This window comes from Parasteatoda tepidariorum, chromosome 2 (assembly GCF_043381705.1).
Source record: "Parasteatoda tepidariorum isolate YZ-2023 chromosome 2, CAS_Ptep_4.0, whole genome shotgun sequence".
Classification (NCBI taxonomy): domain Eukaryota; kingdom Metazoa; phylum Arthropoda; class Arachnida; order Araneae; family Theridiidae; genus Parasteatoda; species Parasteatoda tepidariorum.
In genome coordinates, this window is record NC_092205.1 from 25,608,420 (window position 1) to 25,629,921 (window position 21,502).

At 31.6% G+C, this 21,502-nt stretch overlaps 2 protein-coding genes across 2 annotated transcripts in view; one reads left to right on the forward strand and one right to left on the reverse strand.

Moving 5' to 3' along the window:
* LOC107456201 (cuticle protein 14-like) overlaps positions 1–21,502 on the reverse strand; it is a 206,301-nt gene that overhangs the window by 15,345 nt on the left and 169,454 nt on the right. The window lies entirely within an intron of this gene.
* LOC107454911 (rh5-interacting protein-like) overlaps positions 1–21,502 on the forward strand; it is a 104,871-nt gene that overhangs the window by 5,803 nt on the left and 77,566 nt on the right. Inside the window, exons 3-8 of the mRNA XM_071177334.1 lie at positions 860–961; positions 6,302–6,406; positions 7,990–8,091; positions 14,501–14,602; positions 17,258–17,368; positions 20,474–20,581. Coding sequence (XP_071033435.1) covers positions 860–961; positions 6,302–6,406; positions 7,990–8,091; positions 14,501–14,602; positions 17,258–17,368; positions 20,474–20,581 — 630 coding nt within the window. The remainder of the gene's footprint in view (positions 1–859; positions 962–6,301; positions 6,407–7,989; positions 8,092–14,500; positions 14,603–17,257; positions 17,369–20,473; positions 20,582–21,502) is intronic.

Below are 21,502 nucleotides of genomic sequence, written 5' to 3' on the forward strand. Positions count from 1 at the left end.
ATCTCGAGTAAACTCGTGTATATATATATATATATATATATATATATATATAGATACTTTTTATAATTTTTCCACGCTTTGACCGAGTGAACATCTTTGTCGGCGATTGTCTTGTCTCTGACAATCTTAAAATAAGATGGAAGTGTTTAAATAGCATATGACACACAATTTTAAAAAATGTTGCAAGAGCTAATCATTAAAGTAAGCTATACAATTAATAAACAAATTAACAAAGGATAACTAAAAAAACAAATATATTAAAAACAAATGAGCAGAGGATAACTGACAAAAATTAAGCTAACAATTAATAATTAGCAAAAAAACTAGTTAACAAGAAATCACAAAAAATAACAGTTAATGTAAAAAAAACTAAGAGTTAATAGCTATAGAAAACAAGCTAACAATTAATAACTAGCAAACAAATAAATAACTTTTACTAATTAATAAAAAATTGTTCTAAAGAAATAATTAATCCCTTAATAAATGTGCTTTTGTAGTACATATTATTTTATTTCACATTCATAATTATTATCACAAACTATTTAACACATTGTAAAATGGGTAATTAAACAACTTTTAATCTAATTTTTTTCATTGCGTGCCGTCAAATTTCAAAATCGTTAAAAGTTTGCCTCAACAAAAAAAAAGATTGAGAATCACTGATCTACATATTCAAAAAAAATAAATTATTTTTTCTATTTTTTAAAGTTCAGATATCAAGAAGATTATAGAGATCAGAGAATGTTTTTTTAATTTGAACAGAGATATTAAGTGTTAAGTTAGGTGATATAAACAAATAGCATTCGACAAGTGCTTTATACAGAATTTGATGATTATATTCCCGTATATTTTGTTCTAGAATGTAACTGTGGGTTCACCTCTATAGGATGCAGTTTTGAAGGAGGTGAAAGAATTTGTAATTGCAGAATCGGTTACAGTTACCTAGGAGGCACATGTCTAAGTAAGTAAACATGTTAATCATAGATCTATCATAGAATCACTGATGCAATAAATTTCAAAGCAACGTAAACATGAAATCTCACTCATGAGCTGTGTTTTCCGCTAAGACATGGCATTTAAAACGGTTAAAGAAGTGGATATGGTCGGTGGTGGATTACGGTGTTGGTGAGTTTTCCATGGTATGGTTAGGCCTGGGTCATGTATTTCAGGTTTTTTCTTAAACATGAATACTGAGACGTAGGTCGATATGCTAGATAATGCTGCTCTACCATATCTACCGCAATATTCAGGAATTACCACTATTTCAGAAAAAAAACAGCTTCATTTACACATTGAGATTAATGCAGTCATAGTTTGACGAAAGGAGAGTACAAAAATTGGAACTAGTTAAACTTGACAGATCTAAATAAATCCCATAGAACAGCGATTCTCAACCTGCGGGGTGTGCCCCCTAGTGGGGCACTAGCACACTAAAGGGGAAGCACGAGAATATCGAAGAGAAAATATAATTTAAAAAATGTTGATTAACTGGCTGAAAGGAAAGCACTCATACACATGGAAAACAAAATACATTTCGACACATTTAATAACTTGTTAAAGTAAAACAATTTACTAAATCAAAACTTAAGGTAGATGAGCCAAATATGGCCATAGCTAAGCTTTGAGGATTTTTCCTAATTTTCTGGTTATGGTTATGTTATGAAATTGTTCTTGGAAAATCTTACACCTATCTCTAATATAAATCACGTATAGTTTTAATTGTAGAATAAGATTTCATTTATTTTATACAAGTTCAAAATTGTAGCTTTTGCTCCTAAGGTGGCCCAGAGATTCCAAAGTTGGCCATATATTGATATAAATTTTTCGCTTACTGAAATCATCTTTAGAAAAGACACTTGGACTGGCAAGTGTTTTTTTAAAAGGCTTTTAAGTGTCTTGATGGTGGGGAAAAGTTTCCCGACTTTAAAAAAGATATTTGTTTTTGGAGTGTATAGTTTTTTTGATATATATATCATTATTGAAAGTTCTTGTGTGACGTCACTAGTGATTCTTTTGAATTAACTCAGTAGAATAAATCAAGAATTACTGAGTTAACTAACCATAACTAGGTAACCATACGTAGGCAAGATTTAACTGACCATACTAGAGTTAACTAATCTAACCCATAACTAGTACAAAAAAACTCAAAAATACCCAAATTTACCAGAATCTACCACAAAAACACCCATAACTACTACAAAAATACATGAAAAAATAATTTGAAATGCAAACAGAACAAAAACTTGAAACAAAATTTCTCAAAATCTACTATTACTACTACGAACGTCAAAATATTATAAAAATTGAAAAAATATCGAAGCTCCACATTCTCTTAAAATGAAAGAAATCAATTAATATTCAATTAAATCATTCCTTCTTAAGAAATATATACTACGTACTGATTTATAATTAACTCTTTAATAGATTTCACTTTTGTTTCCGAAGGTGGCCCAAGTGTCCCTTAAGTCTCATAGCATAGGTGATGGGCCAACCTTGGTATGCATATGGTCAACATTTACACAACTTAAAACTATTAATCTGATGAATTAATTTGAATTGAAGTAATGTGGTTAAAGAAAAAGAAATAAACTTTCAGAAAACATTTCATAATTCAAAGTTTTAAGAATTTAACCACATATAAATTACGCAATCTTCTTTCCTGAAAATTGGAACGACAACTGCAGAAAATTAAATCAATTCATACAATGAAGGTTATTCAAGAAAATCTCTTCCAATTCTGCCATGTGCTCTTCAGATACAAGATTTGCAATGCAGCAGGGCTATCTTGTGATTAAAAATGAAATTAATTCTACTTTTGGGGGTGGGCTACATTAAGAAGACTGGCCACCTTTGGCTCACCCACCTTACTTAATCAAAACATACTAAATTAAAAACAAGTTTAATAATTATTAGTGACCTCCTTGGACCCGTCTTGCAGAGCAAAGTTTTTCGAATAAAGGCTTAGTATTAGAAATAGCCACTCTCAGTTCTGTTTCCATGTTTAGCAGAGATCTATATTTTGTCTTCACAGAAGCCATAGCAGAAAATCCAGTTTCACAAAGGTAGGATGTTGAAAATGGAAAAAGAATGCGAAATGTCCTTGTTTTTAGTGCAGAAAAATTATCCTCTACTCCTGCCCGAAATTCATATAGTTATTTATTACTAAATTGTAATTTGGTTTGGCTAAATGATTTTTAATGGTTATAAAAACAACTTTTACACGTTCTTCTTGTAACTTTTAACATAATTATCAACATTGTAAACATTGTTAGGTTTTTATTTATTTATTTTTTTGCTTTAAATTTCTGCTCTACAATTTCAATTTTCTACAAAAAGCATTAACTTTATCACTCGTATCCAACATAAATGTATTTGCTCCTTAGAGTTGAAGATTCAAGTTATTTAATTTCTCGAATAAGTCGACCAAGTAGCTCAATTTCATCACAAATAAACCATCCCGAAAATTCTCGGTTTCAGGACTGTTTCCTTCTTCTAGGAAAATGGTAATTTCTTCTCTGAATTCAAAAACACGTTGCAAAAATTTCCCAAGGTGGTAACAATCTTGCCTCGCAATAAAATAGTAACGTTGAATGAACTGAACCCATGTCTTTACAAAGTGAGGAAAAGATTCTCAAATTCAGGGTTCTCATTTTTACATAATTTACTACGATTATGACCGTAGTTAACACAATATTCAGACCAGGACTCATTTGTTTCGAAGCCAAAGCTTCTCTGCGGAACATACATTGTGTCCAAACGCACTGAAGCGATTTTTGTTTTTCAAGTGCTTGTATACTTTGGAATCTTTCGGACATTGAAAGATCACCATCGGTGCACATTACGATGCAATTTTTTCATTCTATGTTTGCCTAGTTCATAAAATCATATAAAATACCAAATAATGCGAGTGCTGTTGTTTTGTGTTCTTTTGGTTTGCAGAAAAGTAGCTCTACTACTGACACATTATCATAAAATCGAACACAGGTAATTAAATGATCATCTTTATTACTATCTGTAGCTTCATCAAGCTATATTGAAAACAATTTGTCACGCAACTTCGCGAAAAGCTGACATTGTACATCTTCAGCTATTTCACCAATTCGACGAGCAACAGTATCATTTGAAAGAGGTATGGACTGCACTTGTTTTGAAACATTATCTCCAATCATAGTTTTTACAATCTCAATTGCTGCTGGCAGAATAAGCTCTTCACCAATGGTTTGAGGTGTTTTACATCTGGCTATATTATATGAAACTTTGTAAGATGTAATTAAAGCTTTTTTAATCTCAAAGTTTCTTTGAGAAATGATTTTTGCTTTTCATATGATTTTAATTTTAATTCGATGATTTCTCTGAGTTTGTTGACGTACCTACTATGAAGCTTTTCCAAATGTTGACAGACAAGTGCACTTTCTTCTTCATTTACTTCAGTACTAGTAAACCCAGAATTTAAGTATTCTTGAGAATATTTTCTTGATTTAATTTTCGGAACCACGCTCATCTGTGTACTTGTTGATGCTTGATTATCGCCTAATGCTCGTTTACTTTCCGCTTAAAAATGTATCCATGTGTCTGCACAAATCTGCTGCTGTGAATATTTAATATGGTGAATTGCAATTAACCCGAAAACATATATAACATGCACATTCACGATAAATTCGATAGTGATAGAAGGATCGACTCGTAAGAGACAGGCTGGAATTGAAACTTGCGTCATCGAACATTTTCCTTCTTCCTATGGAAAAACATTTGCTCTGTACATGCTCGAGACGGCATTGGTCATGTGGATACCCTTCCACAAACAATACTTATTTTTTTTCTCTTTTGTTTAGTTATACTTCTGTTTAATTTCTTTTATTTTTCGAAAAAATTTATACCCTGTTTAGCTCACCCCGTCTAGGTTAACTTTCATTAACGAATTTTTCTACTTTCATACTCTTTTAACGTTATCACCCTGTTTGGCTTTTATTTCAAATATGATATTTAAATTTTCCCCACTTTCATTCTCTTTATCTGTTGGCAAAAAATCCAGCTTGGCAAAATGCCAGATGTGATTTCTCGCCAACGTTGGCTCGCTTTTACTTTTGTTTTAGCGGTTAGTTAAAAATAATTTAAAAACAGAGTTCAAAATACTTCATGCACATTATTGTTGTATGCATTTTATTGTAAGCGGGGAGTGCGATGAAAATTATGATTCAAAACTGGGTCGCGAATACTGGGCTGCGAGGTTTAGAAACGGCGCCTTAGAACAACTCGGGGATGAATTAGAACGCAGATTATTTATAGTCAGGCAACGAAAAATCCTCTCTTTCAGCCCTTACTTTAGCTGTGACGGAGCTGAGTCGATTCTTATGGTCATCACCTTCTAAAAACTGGTACTTCACACAAAAGGGGAACACCATAATGTAAATATATGCTTTTAGAAGTTGCCAAGTTCATACTACAGTCAAACCCCGCTATAGTTAACCTTCAAGGGACCAAAATTTAGGTTCACTATAACCGGGAGTTCACTATATCCGTTACACAGGCAATTTCACTAATGCTTCCCAAACTCCTCCCTTTTATTACATTATATTCATATAAATGACTAAAAAATATTATGTAGTTGCAAAAAATGTGTTATTTTTCATCACTCTTCGTCTTGCGTACAAATAAAAATTAGCTGATGAGCAATCCTCAACATCAGATATGAAAACACTTCCCGACTCTCAGATAATTTTCCTGAATTTCTGTTATTCCGCTTTTTAAACCTGTCTAACCTGCCATTTGAGCACATAAAAGTACTTTCTATAGATGGTTTTAAGAATCGGTATATGTATTTATTTTGAAGTAGAAATTTCAAAATTATTACTATGAAAATGGGGGGGGGGGGAATCAGTCGAAGGCAGAAAAAAGTTCACTATATCCGGGAGTTCACTATAAGCCGTGTTCACTATAGCGGGGTTTGACTGTATTATACGTCGAGATAAATTTTACCCGCTATATATATTCGTCCCGTCGATTTGGATTCAGTCTTATGCAATAAAGCGTTAATAAACAAATTAGAAACAATACCTCATTGTCGAAATAGCAATGTTTAAGTCTCTCCCCTTTTATTGCCAGGTTCGCTGTCTAAACCTCGAATCTTCAGGTTATGTAACGTTTAATCCGGTTATATGACGAGAGTATTTAACAGTTTTCAGCAAGGCTTAATGTTAGATGTCCAGGTTTTGATAATTTCTTTAGCTATTTTAACTGTAATAAATAGACTACTGGCGATTGTTTGAATAACTGATTTATTCTTGAATAATTATTGTTTCAGAATGTGATTGTGGCAGTGAATATATAGGGTGCACTTTTATTAATATATTTGAAAAAACTTGTCACTGTTACTCGGGGACTGCTCAAAAATTCGGCAAATGTGAAGGTAAGAAGAATTCAAGAACTCCTTATTTTTCTTTTTTTTGACACATTTAGCTTAAAGAGATATTAAAAGTTGATCTTACATTAACGTACATAATCTATTATCAATTCCACACTTCAGTTAACCCGCTTACGTTTTTCGTATCACTCTGTTTGTGTTTCACAATACAAATGGCACGCATGTAGACCTATTTAACAACTAGTTAGTATGCTAAAAGTTTAACTGAAGCTTCGTGCTTAATAATAAGGCTTTCCTAATCGACAAGCAAGATACATCTTGTTTTTATCAATTTATTGATAATAATACCGTTACATAATTTCTACCATCGTTACATAGTCCATACAAAAGGGTAACATCATGTAATGCAAATGCGGGTTAGTTCCATTAATAAGTCCTCCACGAAGTGTACTTTGTCCCTATGCCTGATTCAGGAGTTCCCTTATCTTCTGAGTTGGGTTCAAAATTACGAAGCTGCGGCATTCAAGATTCATAGTCACAAACTCAGAATTGAGTCGGCTGATGAAATTACTCGAAGTGTCTATATTTACCACTTGAGACTCAACGTCCAGAATATTACACAACATTTAACACAATTTTATCTCTTAAATATTACTTTAAGGCTTCTTCTCCTGTTTGCACGTCTTCACAAAATAATCGTATAAAATATAATTGGATTTAGCCTCGTTTATCAGAATTTATGAGTACAATGGGAAGTTGCAAATTGGGTTAGAAATTTTATTGAAGTAAACTTTTGAACAATTTTATGTTTCATTATTTAAATCTAGTAGACTTTGTTTTATGATCAAAATGTGAAACTTTACACTCTTAAAATAGTCTACAATATGAAAAACTTACTAAATGGTTATCACTTTCAAATTAATATTTGAAAATCATTAAAAATATTTATAAAATTAAAAAACTGAATTTTTTTATTAGGAATTTTTTTCAGATACATGAATTTACTTTCTTCTATTGCTGTGATAGCCGGGTTGGTAGGACGTTGGACTCGTGTTCATTAAAACGGCAGTTCAAATTTAGCCAGCCGAAGAATCCCCATGCATTAAATTGGTGACTGGTGCACGATAAATTTATCCGGTTACAAAGTCCTCCATGTTTTCTTAACAAATTACCTCTTGGGGTACTGGATTGGAGATTGATTATTCTCTGGTTCAAGTGAAAATCACGATCCGCGGATGGAAAGGTGTATGAATGAGTCCTCCTGGGAAACTGGTTGTGACGTATTTATGTGGCAAAATCCTATTCTTGATCATAGGTGGCGCCACTAAATAAAACATGAAGGGCACTCCCTGCCTAAAAATTTGTTTGATTTCAAGCAGGCTTGCACATATTGGCAAGTGACGTATGTAACAGCAAACTTCTTAAAAATCTACATATTCACAAGAAAAAAATTTATTTTTTCTAATATTTAAAGCTTAGATCTCCAGAAGATTATAAAGACCTGAGATTGTTTTTTTAATTTGAGCAGCAGAACTGTTAAGTGTTAAGTTTGGTGATATAAACAAATAGCATTTGAGAAGTGTTTTGTACAGAATTTAATGATTATATTCCGGTATATTTTGTTCTAGAATGTTACTGTGGATTCGACTCTACAGGATGCAGTTTTGAAAACCAGCGAAAAATTTGTAATTGCACAATCGGTTACGGTAACAAAGATGGCACGTGTAAAAGTAAGTAAACCTGTTAATCATAGATCTATCATAGAATCACTAGGCTAAGCATTGATGTGATAAATTTCAAAGCAAAATGTACGCATAAAATCTTAGTCATGAGCTGTGTTTTCTGCTAAGACATGGCTGTTCAAACGGTTCATAATTTATACGCAGCATTTAATTCTCAAAGCCAATTAATATTACATGTCATGTGAAAAAGGAAAAGAAAAATAGCTTCATTTGGTATAAGTTTAAAACCACTGATTCAATAAACCAATTCTAATGAACCAATGAATGGATTTTTTCGTGCTTAGTTGCAATCTTCATGCTTGCAGACGATTCTGTGGTAGAAATCAGTGAATTAATGTGATAAATTATCACAAATTTTTATTTGACTGTATTTAGACAATATTAATAATCCCATTATTAGTAGTAACCGAGTAAGAAAACAAGCAAAAATACAAAAAAAAAAAAAAATGCTGTACTCTCTGTGAATGCGAGGAAATTTAGTTCTTAAAACAGCAGGCGTGGGAAATACTGGTTAAGACCCTAACCTTTTAAAAAGAACAAGTGATGTAGGAGAGATGAAAAAGTGGCAATACTACTCTTCAAAAAATGACCAATTTAAGTGACTAATTAACAATTACTAATTAAGCCTTGAATTGTATTTGGTTTTTGATGCATACCCCATCTAGATACATGAGCTATCTACGATAAAGAAAAAGAAAATTAAAACTTTCCACTGAGGGCAAAAGAAGTTAAACAGAAGATAAAACCTAGACCGATATCTCTGTAATATTTTCTTGAACGGAATTATCCATAGCCAAACTTTTGAAGAATAAATGTGGATATTTTCTCGTTCTGTCAAACTGGTCAACTCTTCTCACCGTTCTTCAGTGTCTAATTCGATCTTTTTCTTCAAATTATCTAGGTGTCCAGCAGAGGACTTAAGAATTTTGGGAACAAATATTTTATCTATCATTTGGGATGTACCATTACCCTTCAAACTTTGGCAAGGCTGTGATCTTTTAATTGAATTTTGGTAACAGTTACCCAGGTTCAAAAATAGACAAATAACTAATGAATTACATGAAACATTTAACAATAAAAATTAAATTTTATTATAACTATAAATTTTCAACAAACACAACCCCAATCATCTCCAGATTCCTTCATGTGCACTAAAATTTCCTATTTATACACTTTTAAATTTCCAAATGGTTATACTCAAGATAAAACTTTTCGATAAAAAGCACTTTTAAATTTCATATGCACCACATTCAATTAATTCACACTAAAAGAGACATTTATGAAATAAAAATCCTAGCTCATTCAAATTTACAAAAAACATTTAAACTTTAGGTCATTATATTCCTACAACAGATAATTAAAATTAAATATCCAAGGCTCATCTTAAAATAGGAATCTTAACACCTGATAGAAATAATTTAAAATACAGAATAAAATGCTCTTCTGAAAAGTTACTGAAAAGGTAAGAAATTAGAGTTTATAAATACAAAAGGAACTTGCAGATGACCTTCTGGAACGCCCACCGGGCTTGCAGCTAGACTTGTGGACTAGGAGAACTTCGACTTTCTGACCGCCATTCAGTTCTTTAGAAACATTCGATTTTCTGCCGAGGAACGCTCAATTCTTGCCAACCGTCTTGAACTTAGCGACATTCAATCGATCACTTCCCGTCAACTATTCTGAGGCTTTAGATCAACTTTCTTCCAGACAACAGCTCATCCGACCAATGTTGCGTACTTAGTCGCGGCATCCAGAGACTCTTTCCAAACATCAACCTTTCAGCATTTCAGCCTAGATCAACTCACTCCGAGACTCCAGCAATATCCAAACTCATTCTCGATGATACCGGCTCAGAACACACTTCTAGCAGCCATGATAGATCCTGTCAGCGGTGATGTTTCCACCCAACATTCCATCGGGCACGATCCGCACTACCGTCGTACTGCTTTTTCAGCCACTCTTCACGCCTCTTATACTTTTTTCACCAAGGCGAAATAATCCATACTGACCTGTTAACTCGCTCAAACTCATCCCGCATCCAGGGGTCATCCCGCATCAGAACAAAAAAAAGATCCACAAGAAAAACCAGCTACAAACCCACTAATACGCCATAAAAGCGATAATCCAATCCTTCTTAAATGTTAATACAATTTATATCCACAATCTACCCCCAAAAATCCCATTTTAAAAGGATAAATAAAAATTTCTCATGAAGTATCATAATTTTGACTGCATTTAAATTTTATCATAGTGGTGCCATCCATTGAAAAATAACCCTTCTTTGAAAAGTATTGATACAAAAAAAAAAAAAAACTCCAATAAATTCCTATTTATTACAGGGAGCAAATAATTATTTATCATTTATTGCTCAATAAAGGGAATAAAAGCATAAAGGAATAATACAGTTCCATTATGAAAACTATAAAAAATTTACGCAGAGATTTTCAAAAGATGCCCAAAGATGTCGCTGTGCTTAGTACAGAATTCTCAAAGAATAAAAACTTGATAGTACTGTAATCTTACCTGAGATGTTCCATGACCAGAAACACACAATGTCTTATAAACCACGTAGTTTAAACCTCCTAACCCGGTACGACAATCTGCTGTCCCATTTTAATACTAGAATTGATCATCCATGCCTTGCAGAGCTGTCTGTAGGTGGTTATTGTAAACTACATTCTAAAATTTATATATATATAAAACTTTTACAGCTTTCCCTATAAGCGGGTTGTTTTTTTGCTTATACGTTATGAAAATTGTAGCATTTTTTGTATATCCTGTAGCTATTTTTTCAATTCTCATTGACCGATTCTTCTCTTTTTATTGATTTTTAATATCCAAAGTCTTTCTTAATTAATATTAAATAGGGTTTTGTGTTCAAAATTAACCTATTTTAAAATTTGTATGTAGCACTCAAACTTTTCGAAGAACGCTAAAACACATATGAGACATAAATTGAGGGAATTACTTATAAGTTTCTCCCTTTTTGTCCTCTTCTCTCTCATCAAATCCCGACGGAAAGTTGATAAACATTTTTTTCTACTACTTACTAAGAGGGTAGTACAAAAATGTTAAACACTATCCCCAACAATACTATTCCAACACCCGGCTAAATAAGTGGATATGGTTGGTGGAGGATTATGGTTTTGGTGAATTTTTCATAGTTTGGCCAGGGTCATATATTTCAGGTTTTTTTCTTAAATATGAATTCTGAGACGTACGTCGATATGCTAGGTAATGCTACTCTACCATCTCTACGGCAATATTCAGGAATTACCACTCTTTCAGAAAAAACAGCTCCATTTACACATTGAGATTAGCGCAGTCATAGTTTGACGAAAGGAGAGTACAAAAATTGGAACTAGTTATACTTGACTGATCTAAATAAATCTCATAGAACAACTCTGGGATGAATTAGAAGGCAGATTATGTATAGCCAGGCAACCAAAAATCATCTCTTTTATCCTTTACTTTAGTTGTGACGGACACCTGGAAGTCGATTCTTATGGTCATCACTAACAAAAAAACTGGTAGTCCGTAGAAAAGGGGAACAACATCATGTAAATATAGACTCAGAAGTTGCCGAGTTAATAATATTCCGGGTCTAGATACTTTTGTTCCGATAACATACATTCGTCCCGTCGATTTGGATTCAGTCTTATGCAACTAAGCGTTAATAAAAATATCAGAAAGAGTACCTCATTTGTCGAAATAGCAATGATTCAGTCTCTCCCCTCTTTTTACCAGTTTCACTGTCTAAACCTCGAATCTTCAGGTTATGTAACGTTTAATCAAGTTCTATGACGAGAGTATTTAACAGTTTTTCGTGTAATAAATAGAAATTTATTGTAGTTTTTTTTATCAATACTTTTAAAGATGGGTTATTTTTCAATCGATGGCTAAACTATGATAAAGCTTAAATTCAATCACAATCATGATATTTTTTAGACATTTTGAGTTATACTTTTAAAATGGGATTTTTGGGGTGAATTATATGTAGTTAAGTTTATTAATATTTAAGGAGGATTATATTATCACTTTTGTAGTGTATTAGTGGGTTTGTGACTGTTTTTTCTCGTGGATCTTTCTTTCTGTTCTGACGTCCATTGGTTGCGTGGCGGCCCGTGTGTGAGTAAACAGGTCAGTCTAGATTCTTTCGCCTAGTTGAGAGGAGAATAAAAGATACGTGAAGAGTGACTGAGGTAGTACTATTAACATCAATACAGCATTTTCTTCCGCTAGAAACATTAAAGTAGGAGTTCCGCAAGGTTCAATTCTCGGCCCTGTGCTCTACCTAATTTATTCAGCGGACTTTCCAAATTTTAATAATATGAGAAACATCACCTTAGCCTTCTACGCAGATGATACAGCACTTATGAGCAGATCAATAAATCCTAAGAAGTCAGTTACTAATCTCAGTAATATCATACCTCATATCGAAGACTGGTGCACAAAATGGAAGGTAGCCATCAACACCACTAAATCCTCACTACTAATTATTAGGAAATCAAATAAAAAGAAAGTCATTTATCCAAATATTACTCTTTTCAATGATACAATACCACTAGTTCGAAAGGCCACCTACCTAAGCGTCACTCTTACTTGTACTTTAAACTGGAATACCCATATTGATAATATTTTTAGCAAAGCGCAAGGAGCCTATAGATCTCTGAAACCAATATTAAACTATAATTCAAAACTATCACTCAAAACAAAACGAGAGCTATACCTCCAATGCATTCAACCAATCATCAGCTACGCAGCCCCTGCATGGAGCACAACCACTGTTACTCAAAAAAAGAAAGTGGAGATTACTCAAAATAAATTCATCAGATATATCACTGGAGCCCCCAGATCCATGAGAATGAAGGATCTAAGACGAGATTTAAAAATCAACAAAATAGATGAGCACATAGCTGAACTATATGCAAGTTTCTTCAGAGATGCACTCTCTTGTAATACGTGCAATTACTTTAAAAATTTTGATTTTGAGCTCATCAAAGACAACATAAAATATAGCCCGGCAACCGCCTTTTTCCTATCCGACGCAGTTTTTTATCAGATAAATTTTGTAAATAGCTGTAAATACTTGTAAATAATTTTGCGCATTTATTATGTATTTCTCCTTTTCTCTGAGGCTATGTGGCTACTGTGCACCTGAGAAGCTCGGGGGTAATACCTCCAGGGGTGGCGAGGCAGTCTGCCACAAAACCTCTTCTCTCTCTTAAACTTGTTTGTTCAATATCTCACTACTTCATTTTAATTTTCTCTCAGTAAAAGGTACTGAACCCCAACTTTCGCCTTTCAGTTGCGCTTCGGCGATTTATTATTTATTTCCACTCAGATGAATTAGTTAGAGCCCCTAGCGGGGCTGATGAGATAACCATCACATATGAGTATGAGTACTGAGGTAGTACCACGGAGAGGACGGAGCTTGCCCGCTAGAAGGTTGATCTGAGACAGCACCGCTGAGAGGATGGATCGTGGTCTTGAGGAAAAGCTAAGCTGAAGTCTCTGGGTTGATGATCAATAGTGATAAGCTGAAGGCCGCTATGTTCGAGACTATGGGCCAAACACAAGTGTACCCATACTGAAAGTCCGGTGTTCCCCGTGTGCCTGCTGCCTTCCTAGGAGAAAGCCTAATGAAATTGGAATAGTTAGAGTACTAGCTATCAGAAATAAGGAATTTGCTTTGTCCACGAGTTTAGCCGCAATTCCGGTGGGCGTTTCAGAAGGTGATCCCTAAATTTATTTTGTACTTATAAAACTTTAATTTTGATTTGGGTACCATTTTAGAAGAATAATTTACCCTAAATTTTAAACTGTTTCTACTGTGTTTTTAGATACATATTTTAAGGAGAGCCATTGATATTTAAGCATGATGACATGTTATAGAGATATCATAATCTAAATTTTAAGTAATTTTAGTAGAGTTAGAATGAGAGTGCATTTTGTTTCTTAATTGTCTTTTTGATAGGGGTTAATGGAATATTATGCCTTAGAACTTTGAAATTGCATTTTATCTAAAAGGTTAATCTTGTGTATAAAATTTTGGAACTTGAAATAGTGTATAATTTGGAGATATTGGTGCACATGTTAGCATTTGGAAATGATTGGAGTTCTGTTTGTTGAGAATTTAGAGTTGTAATAAAATTTGTTTTAAATGTTAAGTGTTTCCAGTAATTCCTTTGTTATTTGTCTATTGTTGAACCTTGGTAACTGTTACCAAAGTTAAATTTAGCGATTACAGCCTAACCAAAGTTTGAAGGGTAACAGTACATCCGCAACGCAAGGTTTAATGCTAGATGTCAAGGTTTTGATAATTTTTTGAGCTATTTTAACTGTAATAAATAGATTACTGGCGATAGTTTGAATAATTGATTTATTATTGTTTCAGAATGTGATTGTGGTAATGAAAATATAGGGTGCACTTTTATGAGTTTTGGAAAAAAATGTCACTGCGACGCGGGGACTGCTCAAAAAGGTGACAAATGTGAAGGTAAGAGGAATTCAAGAACTCCTTATTATTATTCTTTTTGATACATTTAGCTTAAAAAGATATAAAAAGTTGACTTTATATTAACGTATCTAATCCATTTTCATTTCCACACTTTAATTAATCCGCTTTCGTTTTTCGTTGTTTGTGTTTTACAATACAAATGGCAGGCCTATTTAGCAACTAGTTAGTATACTAAAATTTCAACTGAAGCTCCGTGCTTAGTAACTAAAATAACGACAAGCTTAATAACGACAAGCAAAATACTTCTTGTTTTTATACTTCGAGTTTATCTATAATAATATCGTTATATAATTTCAAGCACCTAAAAACTAGCTAGAGCACTTAAAATTTAAAAAAAGTTTCCTTCTAGATCTCAATATTCGTCACCAATATTTTCTAATCCCTAGGAACAGAATTTTTCCAAATATTACCACTCGAAAAAAATTATTGTTATCAAAAATTCCAACTGCTCCCATGAGTCAACTACTTCGATGAGTTCGTTTCCTGATCACTGAAAGCCGAATTGTCATATCGCCAAATCCACCTTATCGCCACTAAAAATTTCGACCAGCTAGAGTGATTAAAATTTTACAGATACTCTGTATCCGATGACGATGCAAATTTCAATGGTTTTCTGTTCATGAGAGTGAGAATTCATTACCAAACATAAGCTATAGTCGCAAATCTATAGTATCGGTCAATTTTAAAATAAATATCTTAAATTTCAATTTAAGCTCTATGCTAATATAAGTTACAATTGTTTCTTAAGAATTGCGAGGAAACAAATTTTTACAATTTTTATTTTCAATCGAAATTTTGATCATGCGAAACTAGAAGGAAAAAGTTTTGAAAACTAATTTATAAATATACCAATCAATACAGGTACTTATTAAAGTTATTAAACTAGCCAGAAACAAATTTCTATTGTTACTTTGATGGCTTTCGGTGATGTGACGCCAAACTGTGGGGAAAGGGGAAACAGAACAAAAGAGTTTGAGGAAAAAAATTAAACTAATTGCACATTTTTTTGACTATTTAAATTTAAAAAAATATTTAAAAAAAGGTAGGGGTGTACAGCATATAAGTTTTAAGAGAACTTTTGAATTTAGTATTATCCAAAACTGAAAATAACAAATTTACATTTTAACTGTTATTTTGAAATTGTGACTGTTATTTTTTGCATTGAGACTGTAAATTTACATTTTTACTTGAAACGTTAAGAGTAACCAGTGATAAATATGCCGCCCTGTGGTAGAATTTGCTCTTCCTGATGAAATTTTGCAAGCATGGTTGAGATTAACCAATTTTATGCCGGACATAGAAATTTTATAAAGTGTAGTTATCTTCATTGAATTATGCTTAAATTACATCCATTAAAATATAAAAGTGTATAAAAAATAATATTTTATTTAAGAGATAAAATGTTGCGTACATGAACTATCGGCCAACTCAATGGACAAATCATTTAGTTTAACGTAAGTTTTTATCCATCATTAATCCATCATAAAAGCATATGTTTAATCTGAAATGTAATAATTATATATTTTCAAAAAATCAAAGAATCCAATAACAGTTTCAAGTTAAAAAGAAAAACTAGCGTAGTTAAAAAAATTCTCAACATTAAGTGTTTACTTCAATTGAAATTTTTGATATTTCATAAATTTCTTCAAACCCTTTGACAATAGCAAGAAAAAATAACGTCAATGTTAATAAAAAATATATAATTGGAATGGTGTATTCACGCCCTTTTAGCCAAAATGCGTTAAGACATTCAGAAGGAGAACTATTTCCCAATAACGATAATTTAACACCTCTTCTCAGTTTTCTTTTTTAAATTAATTGCGGGGTAAGAGCGTTTGTATATCTCACGTACCTATTTTGAAAGTGATAAGTAGAAGTTATGAATATTTTGAGAGAGGGAAAACTAAGAACTGCAGCTTTCATGCATGAAAGACAGAAAAGAAACTAAGAGCTGTATTTGGTGTTATAAAAGCAATCACAATTCACAAAATTTTTATCAGATAAAACAATTTGATGTAGATAAAAAGTTAGACATACATTTTAAAACATTACGGGGGGAGGAAAGGTCATTCATCCAGAAATATTGAATTATAGTGGTTAAATGTTTAATATGTAACAAGTTACACTTCACTGTAATGTATTTAAGATTAAATTATACAAATAAGAAATCTAAGTGTCTTAAGATCATGCTATCTAAGAGTCTAAAGAGTCTAAGAAATCTAAGAGTCTTAAGATCCATCATGCCATTGATCAGAATATTGTGGAGCCTTAACCGTCGGGACCTCTCCTAGCCTACGACAGGCTGTTGCAGAGGTATAATACTTTTTTCAAATTTGTTTATTCATAATTCCAATTATTATTCCATTACAAATGTGAAAAATTTTCTTATTTGCAGTAAAATAGAAAAAGAATAAGATTTTTATGAATTTAATTCTTTAATTAGTACAAAAAAGCGGGAATCGTAGATATTTTTAACTGGCTTTCAGTGGTTGCTTTAGTATCAAAAGTTTCACCAATTTTTTAAAAAAATTCTTACTGAAAATTTTTGTTGATTTCAAAAAGCTTATTTTGGGTTATTAAAATTTAAAACTATTGTAAGTAGTTATTTCAATACAAATAAATCTTTTATTGCAGAATGCAACTGTGGACGGAATGGCAAAAATTGCTATTTTGATTCTCAAACAAACAAAAAAGTATGTTCTTGTTCTGAGAATTATAAGCAAAACCATTATGGTGAATGTGAAGGTAAGTCAAGATATTACTGTAACAAATTTATTCAAACCAAAAACAATGTCGAAGTCTTATTTCCAGCTTTATTTGGTGTGTTTTTGAGACTGACCCTCAAAATCATTTATATTAACTTTACTATTCTTTTTTTGGCAACTTAAAGTTATTTAGTTTACCAGATGATAGCTCCATTTAGTAAAGATGAGGATAACAGCGAACGCTCTAATTCTTTCCTTTTCTTTTTAATCGAAACTCTTAGTTTTAAAATTCTGATAAATCTGCAATATTCATTACTTTTTTTCAAGCTGAATAAAAGACATTTTATGTGCTCATTATTAAACCTTTTCTGCCATTTCTTTTTGCATTGCTCTATATACACCTTTTGAAGACGAGTGCAGAGGATCAAAGTTGTGGTGGCATGTCTTTTGGTCACATTTATGGATGTTTCTAATACCATAGCCAATAGCTTTTTGTGTTGCACCATTGCGATGTAACTTTTGGCTTGCTTATTTCATTCTTTTTTACCGTCAAAACTACTGATTTCAACGCAAAAGGAAAATTGTTCTAAAACGACTGTTTCCGAAATAGCATAAAATAGTTTTCTAAATAGCAAAATAAAGTTTTCTAACTTTGGGAAGTAGAGTTCATGGACAGGATGCATCATAAATGTTTCATTTCCCTTTCTTACCAGCGTTAAACATCCTACCCATTTTTAAGTTTACAACTCTCAATGTTCAACTCCGTAGTCTTGTAATTTTTAACCTAACGAAGAAGGCAAAGGAATTATTGGATCAAGCATGTGGACAAGCAAGCCAGAAGACGAGCTAGAGCTAACCTTCGTAAAGGAATTTTTGATGAGGAGTTTCTATTTGTATAAGTTTTGACAGGGGTCAGTGAATGAAGTATATATAAATGGGTACAAAGTTTTCGAGCCAACTCAATCTGCAATAAATCCCGTGGAAGACTCTTTTGCTATGCTAAGTCCTCCCTTCAACCATCTTTTCATTTTGTCATGTAAGTGGCAAATGACCACATGGCTCATGACTACTAAGTTTCCACCTTCTAACATTCAACAGGCAATGATTTCCGATAATAACCTACGTATATGTAACCATGTCCACTTGGAAACATACAATAATTAGATTATCCCACTTAACTGATTCAGAAGAAAACTTGGTGTGAGGTCCTAACAATTAAACTCTTCGTGAGTGTGACCTTGTTCAGCTATCATAGCTTCATAGGTGTCAATTGCTAACTTTCAACTAAGTTTTCTGTTGTGACTAGAGGTTGAACGTTACTGCATTAAAAATCAGAAAAAGGCTTATAAGAATGCAAAAAAAGCCATTAAAAAGGATTTTATAATGAAAAATAACGTCTTAACATAATTCAAAAACATGTGTTATCTTTAATTTTTTCTTATAAATAAAATTATCAATCTTAACTTGCAATTATAAATTTAGAGAAATAAGATAATAATAAAAATAAATGTGTGATTTATGAATAAAATAAAATTTAAATAAATAATAGATAAAAATAAATTAGAATTTTTCAAATTTCCGATACAGAAAACATACGAATTGCATTGTTTCATCGAATATTTTCTAAGAAATTAAAAGCTCGCCTATAGCCCGAAAGGAAATTCTTGCTATAAAAAACACCGATCAACTTTCATAATTTGTAATTGAAGAAAATTTAAAGTAACAAGATTCAATGCAAAATTTACATTAAATTATAAGGAAAAAAAGAGGTTTTTCTCACGAGCAAAATGCCATTAAAAATATATGTATATTTCAAACTTCATAAAAATGTTTTTTAACATAAAAGTGAAAAAATATAGATTATAAAAAAATTACCTAAGACACATAAATATCAATAATGCCATATGAAAGAAAAACTAACCAAATATGCAGAAAAAATACAAAATAATTCATTTATCATCAACATCCTAGCTTTGCTATTAACTTAATAAATTGTATTTATCTAGTATGCTATATCTACCGAGGCAAATTAAAAACGTTATCACCCTGAATGTATGTAGAATGCACAAATAAATGTAAATTATGAATGTAGAGTGCACAAATAAAAACACCCTGAATCACTTTCGTTCTAATGATTGGATTTTCACGTACTAAATGTCAATCCAAATGATTCCTGGGTTGACTTTAACTATGATAATTTATTTGTCCTAACTATTAATTAAGTTATGAAATCAGATAAAAAATGCACTCTCTTTAAATAGACATATATATTTTTCTAAATTTCGATTCTTGGCCCTCAAATTAGGGGGAGTAGACACAATTTTGGAAACATTGGTTATATCTTATTGGGAAGGTTATATCTAGAAAGCCATATATATTTGGCAACAAGCTCAAAAGACGCCCAAGCTATATCTCCTTTGCAAACGAGTAATTTAAGATAATCATAGATTATTCAGGAGTGAAATACCAAATTTTATTCCCTTGCTAAGCAACCAGGCTCAGACAATTTAAAAAAATGAAATAAAGTAATGTGATTGTCCGATAAGGTTTGTTTATTAATGGTTTATAGAAAAATGTCTCGAAGTTTCTAGGCAATATGCTTACTTTGAGCTGATTTCTCACCAAAAGGCAAATATTGTTTACTTTTTAATCTCTTTCGAACAGAAAATTTGAATCTATTTATAAATTATTTATTATGATTTTTCAAACTTTTAGAGTTGAACACTTGAACTTTTTATCTGTTTTTATTGGTGGCTCCCGCGTAGTTTTTACCTCTGTGCTTTACTTCGAATTCAAATCAGTCCATAAAAAAAAATTTTTTTCAGAAAAGAATATTTTTCTATCTGATTTCTGAACTTAAAATAAATCCTTCGCAACTAATTAGCATAATTGAGGTCTCCTCGTGAACCTTTAAGATTAAGTTCTAGTACATGAAAATCTGATCATTAGATCAAAAGATTCTCATGGTATTCCGCACATTCTTTTTTGCACACATTTACATTTTATTCATGAAATTAAATTTACAATGAACTAATAAATTTTAATGAATTTGTTTTTCAATGTTTACATTCAAGAAATATTACTGTTGAAATTTACTTTATTTCTTTGCCAAAATTTTTTGTTATAAACTTAATTTTTCTTTCAGAGTGTGATTGTGGATATAATTCCAAAAGTTGTGAGTTTGAAGGTTCTGTAAAGAAGTGCATTTGTGAAGATAAATACATATATTTCGCTTCAAGCGGCAAATGCGAAAGTAAGTTGAAAAAGCTGGATTGAATGTAAATAATCCATAAGTTATTCTTTTAGTAAAATCTAAGGATTTTTTTTGTTGTAAATTTATGGTCCCAAGAACAACATAAACTGTAATTTTTTTACATGCCTTAATTCTCTTTTAAATCTTTCAATAGGTTTGAAAAAGAAAAAATAGTGCAACATTTTTGAAACAGCATAAAGGCTCTGCTCTCTAATTTCAGTGCTTGCTTTGCTTTTATTAATGTTTTTAAGACTATATTATTGTTCAAAATATTATTGTTTCTAACTAATTTTTAAAGAAGACAAATAAATTTTTGATAATTAAAAATAATTATTTGGTCAAGCAAGAAAATAATTTAAAAATATATATTTAGAAAGCAAAGGATTTTTTCGGAAAAAAAATTTAATAATGTAGTTCTAATTCCAACTTATATTTAGTATAGTAAATATTTTACATTTGTGAATATGTGATATTGCTCACTAATTTCAATGCTTGCTTCTCATTTATTAATGTTTTTAAGACTACATAATTGTTCGAATTATTATTATTTCTAACTAATTTTAAAGGAAAAAATTATTTGATTAAGCGAAAAATATTTTTAAAAAATATATTTAGAAAGCAAAGAATGTTTTCGTAAAATTTGTCAATTGTCAAATTTGTAAAATTTGTCAAAATGTGTAGTAATTAATTTTAATTAAGTAATTAAATATTTTTTTCTAGAATGTGATTGCGGGATGATGGCAACTTTTTGTGAACTCACCCCTGACAAGTATACTAGATGCAAATGTTATTCTGGTTATGTTGCTGAGAGAAACAAATGGGAAATGAATGAATATTGCAAAAGTAAATGTTATTTGTGCCTTATTGGGTTAACATTTAAAGTGCAGCATAATTATATATATATATATATATATATATATA